Genomic DNA, 3,961 nt, shown 5'->3' with positions numbered 1-3,961 from the left:
ATTGATCCCACATACTATAGAGATACCTGTTTGGGCACCAGGATTAGTTATAATTGATCCCAGATACTATAGAGATACCTGTTTGGGAACCAGGATTTCCCCATGGAGAAAAAGCCTTTCTGAAAACATAGTAAACAGTAGGGTCTTGATGACATAGTTTGGTGTGTTCTCGGTGTGTAATGAGATGGTAGAAGTAGCAAGTCCTGCCTGTAAACCCAACAATCAAGCTGGTATGAATATAGACATGGAAATCATGTATATATATATATATATATATATATATATATATATATATATATATATATATATATATATATATATATATATATTGTTTTAAGAGCACAAGATAAATAATGTATACATAACACAGTGAAAATGTTTTTTAGAAATGAAATCTTTTACATTTTAACTAACTATTATAAAACAACATAAGAACTCATTTCCAAATAATTACATTGCTCTGAAAGTGATATTCTAGTTTCACCTCCATAGTAGCCCAACATATTCACGTTTCATAAGACCGGTTTGGGTTCACAGCACACATAAACAGTGAAAGGAGGAGGAAGAGGGATCCAACCAACCCTACCGCTGGCTATTGTCTGGAGACACAGCGGGGAAGCTCAGACAAATCTCTCTTAGTTGCAGGTGGTCAGGCGTAAGCAAAGAGTTAAGTCCCAGGGTCTCTCTGCCCCTCCTCTTTGATGTTCTGACATCATCTAGCCCCGCCCCCTGAAAGATCTCTCTCTCTCTCTCTCTCTCTCTCTCTCGGTCAGATTTGCTTTCCACAAACAACAAGTGTCTGTTCCCTCAGTTCAGTCTCTGTTCTGTTCTACTGTGAAGTGGAAAAGTGGAGAGGAGAGGAGGAGTGGAATTCACAGGAGCTGCATGTCCAAGCCTCACAACTAGCTTAAAGGGGTTTGGACCAACCCTATGAGCAAAAAGACTGCTGAAAAGACATATCTTTGGTTGAAAAAGACGTTGAGAATACATATTCTCAACCAATTTCTGCACACTGGGAAGCTACCCTGGGACTAGTCTCTTGTGACAGTCTGAAATCGAATATCTAATTTGCTTCTTGTAGGTGCCAACATTACCCAGACACAGGACAAGAAGACATGCTGTGACGAGGAAGAGGCTCTTTATATTTTGGATTAGCAGCAGCAGCGGATGCAGAGGGCGAGGCCACTGAGGCCGCAGTGTTTAGAAACAGAATTGTAATGGCTGTTCAAACTGCAATCATGAACTCTCCGTTCGTAAACTTCTGTTTCCCTGGGTCGGTCATGATGGAGTATGACATGGGTCAGAGTCTGGACGGGAGTCCGCTGGAGGAGAGTGAGGAGAGAGGAGGATACAGGGAAACCACCAGAAGTCTGGACGAGAGTCCGCTGGAGGAGAGTGAGGAGAGAGGAGGATACAGGGAAACCACCAGGAATCTGCTCAGCTTCATAGACTCAGCCTCCAGCAACATCAAACTGGCTTTGGACAAGCCAGTCAAGTCCAAAAGGAAAGTCAACCACCGCAAGTACCTGCAGAAGCAGATCAAGAGATGTACAGGCTTCATCAGTCCAACAGGGAACCCAACAGCAGCTCCAGGGGCCAACAAGAGAAAAGTCTCTGGCTTTCCCACCCAGAACCAGACCCAGACCCAGCTTCAGACCCAGGCCCAGACCCAGCTTCAGACCCAACTTCAGACCCAGCCCAGCCCATTCCAGCAAGGCAAACCCGTCCACAAGCGGGACGGGCTACAGGCCAACCTCCAGACCAAGAGCCTGGCTGCCCTCTTTAACTCTGTCAAGGGGGAGAGAGCCAAGAAGCCTCCCCTGAGGCACCGTAACCTTCCCCCATCCTTTTTCACTGAGCCGGCCAACACGACCACCACCTCTCAAGTCACGTCCACCTCGGCCATGTTCCTGGGTGATCTGGAACGGGGAGGGGGGAACCCGGACTTCTTTGACCTGCTGGGGCCAGACTACAGTAACATGCTCAGTGATCAGGACATGTTTCAGACTCGGGGCCTGCCCAGTAGGATCATCGACCAGGACATGTTTCAGACTCGGGGCCTGCCCAGTAGGATCATCGACCAGGACATGTTTCAGACTCGTGGCCTGCCCAGTAGGATCCTCCAGCACCAGCAGACTCAGGACATAACAGACCAGGTATCGCCCTACGACCCTCACCATCTAGTGGGAGGATTCTTGTATACAGAGCCTTGGAGTACCTCTTCTCCTTCTAAGAAGGCAGGGGAGGGCGTACGGATGGGCCCAGGAACACAGACACCCCTGTACTGCCAATCAGGAGAGGTCGTACGGACGGGCCCAGGAACACAGACACCCCTGTACTGCCAATCAGGAGAGGACGTACGGACGGGCCCAGGAACACAGACACCCCTGTACTGTCACCCTGTGTCTGACTCCTCTGCGACAGGGTCTACAGAGGATAGTAACTCACTGTGCACTCTGGCCTTTCCCAACTTCTTCCCAGACTGCTCTGTGTCTCAGGTCTCATATGGTCTGAGTAGTGGTGGCTACAACACAAAGGGTTTCTCTTCTCTCTGATAAGACATCGCTTCCCTGTCTGAGACTACACGTTGAGTAGTTGTGGTCCAAAATGTTAGTGTGACTTGCGATTGACCAGAGCTACAGATTGAGATACTGTCTAATCTAATCATATTTGTAACGTACACCTTTTCCAGCAGGTATAAAAAGTGCAGTGAAATACTTGTGTGTTAGAGCTCCCTCGACAACGCAGAACATTTCATCAATGATCATGTAATAACAAGTAGTAGAAGTAAGAGACCAGGTAGTATTGGCATATTGATCATGTAGGTATTTACAAATATAAAGTGGGTAGTGGAATTAATAGTATATAATAAAACAGTAGCATTGACTGTGTGTGTGTGTGTGTGTGTGTGTGTGTGTGTGTGTGTGTGTGTGTGTGTGTGTGTGTGTGTGTGTGTGTGTGTGTGTGTGTGTGTGTGTGTGTGTGTGTGTGTGTGTGTGTGTGTGTGTGTGTGTGTGTGTGTGTGGACATGGAGCCACAAGAAGTCCCCACAAGAATAGTAAACAAACAAAAAGTTGACCAACTCGGGACATTTTGCTGGTCCCCACAAGGAAAAATGATATTATTAGGGATGGAATTAGGTTTAGGGTTAAGGTTACCTTTTGGGGTTAGGGTTTAGGGTTAAGGGGTTAGGTTTAGGGTTAAGGGGTTAGGTTTAGGGTTAAGGTTACCTTTTGGGGTTAGGGTTTAGGGTTAAGGGGTTAGGTTCAGGGTTAAGGGGTTAGGTTTAGGGTTAAGGGGTTAGGTTTAGGATTAAGGTTACCTTTTGGGGTTAGGGTTAGGGTTTAGGGTTAAGGGGTTAGGTTCAGGGTTAAGGGGTTAGGTTTAGGGTTAAGGGGTTAGGATTAAGGTTACCTTTTGGGGTTAGGGTTAGGGTTTAGGGTTAAGGGGTTAGGTTCAGGGTAAAGGGGTTAGGTTTAGGGTTAAGGTTGTGTTTTGGGGGTAGGGGTTAAGGGGTTAGGTTTAGGGTTAAGATTATATTTTGGGGGTAGGGGTTAGGTTTATGTTTTGGGGTTAGGGTAAGGTTTAGGGTTAGGGGTTAGGGTAAGGTTTAGGGTTAGGGGTTAGGGTAAGGTTTAGGGTTAGGGGTTAGGGTAAGGTTTAGGGTTAGGGGTTAGGGTAAGGTTTAGGGTTAGGGGTTAGGGTAAGGTTTAGGGTTGTTATGTTTTGGGGTGGTTTATGTTTTGGGGTTAGGGTAAGGTTTGGGTTGTTATGTTTTGGGGTTAGGGGTTAAGAGGTTTATGTTTTGGGGTTAGGGGTTAAGAGGTTTATGTTTTGGGGTTAGGGTTAAGGGGTTAGGGGTTAAGAGGTTTATGTTTTGGGGTTAGGGTTAAGGGGTTAGGGTAAGATTTAGGGTTGTTATGTTTTGAGGTTAGAATAAGGTTTAGGGGTTAGGGTAAGG

At 46.4% G+C, this 3,961-nt stretch overlaps 1 protein-coding gene across 1 annotated transcript; it reads left to right on the top strand.

The window, feature by feature from the left end:
* Positions 1-802: 802 nt before the first annotated feature.
* Positions 803-3,166, top strand: LOC123994202 (protein FAM181B). Its single transcript, XM_046296735.1, has one exon. It carries the CDS (start codon positions 1,218-1,220, stop codon positions 2,553-2,555), a length of 1,338 nt encoding a protein of 445 aa, XP_046152691.1. The 5' UTR covers positions 803-1,217; the 3' UTR covers positions 2,556-3,166.
* Positions 3,167-3,961: the final 795 nt, after the last annotated feature.

This window comes from Oncorhynchus gorbuscha, linkage group LG13 (genome assembly GCF_021184085.1).
Source record: "Oncorhynchus gorbuscha isolate QuinsamMale2020 ecotype Even-year linkage group LG13, OgorEven_v1.0, whole genome shotgun sequence".
NCBI classification, from domain to species: Eukaryota; Metazoa; Chordata; class Actinopteri; order Salmoniformes; family Salmonidae; genus Oncorhynchus; species Oncorhynchus gorbuscha.
The sequence above is the reverse complement of the archived record's forward strand: the minus strand, read 5'-3'. Positions and strand labels throughout refer to the sequence as shown.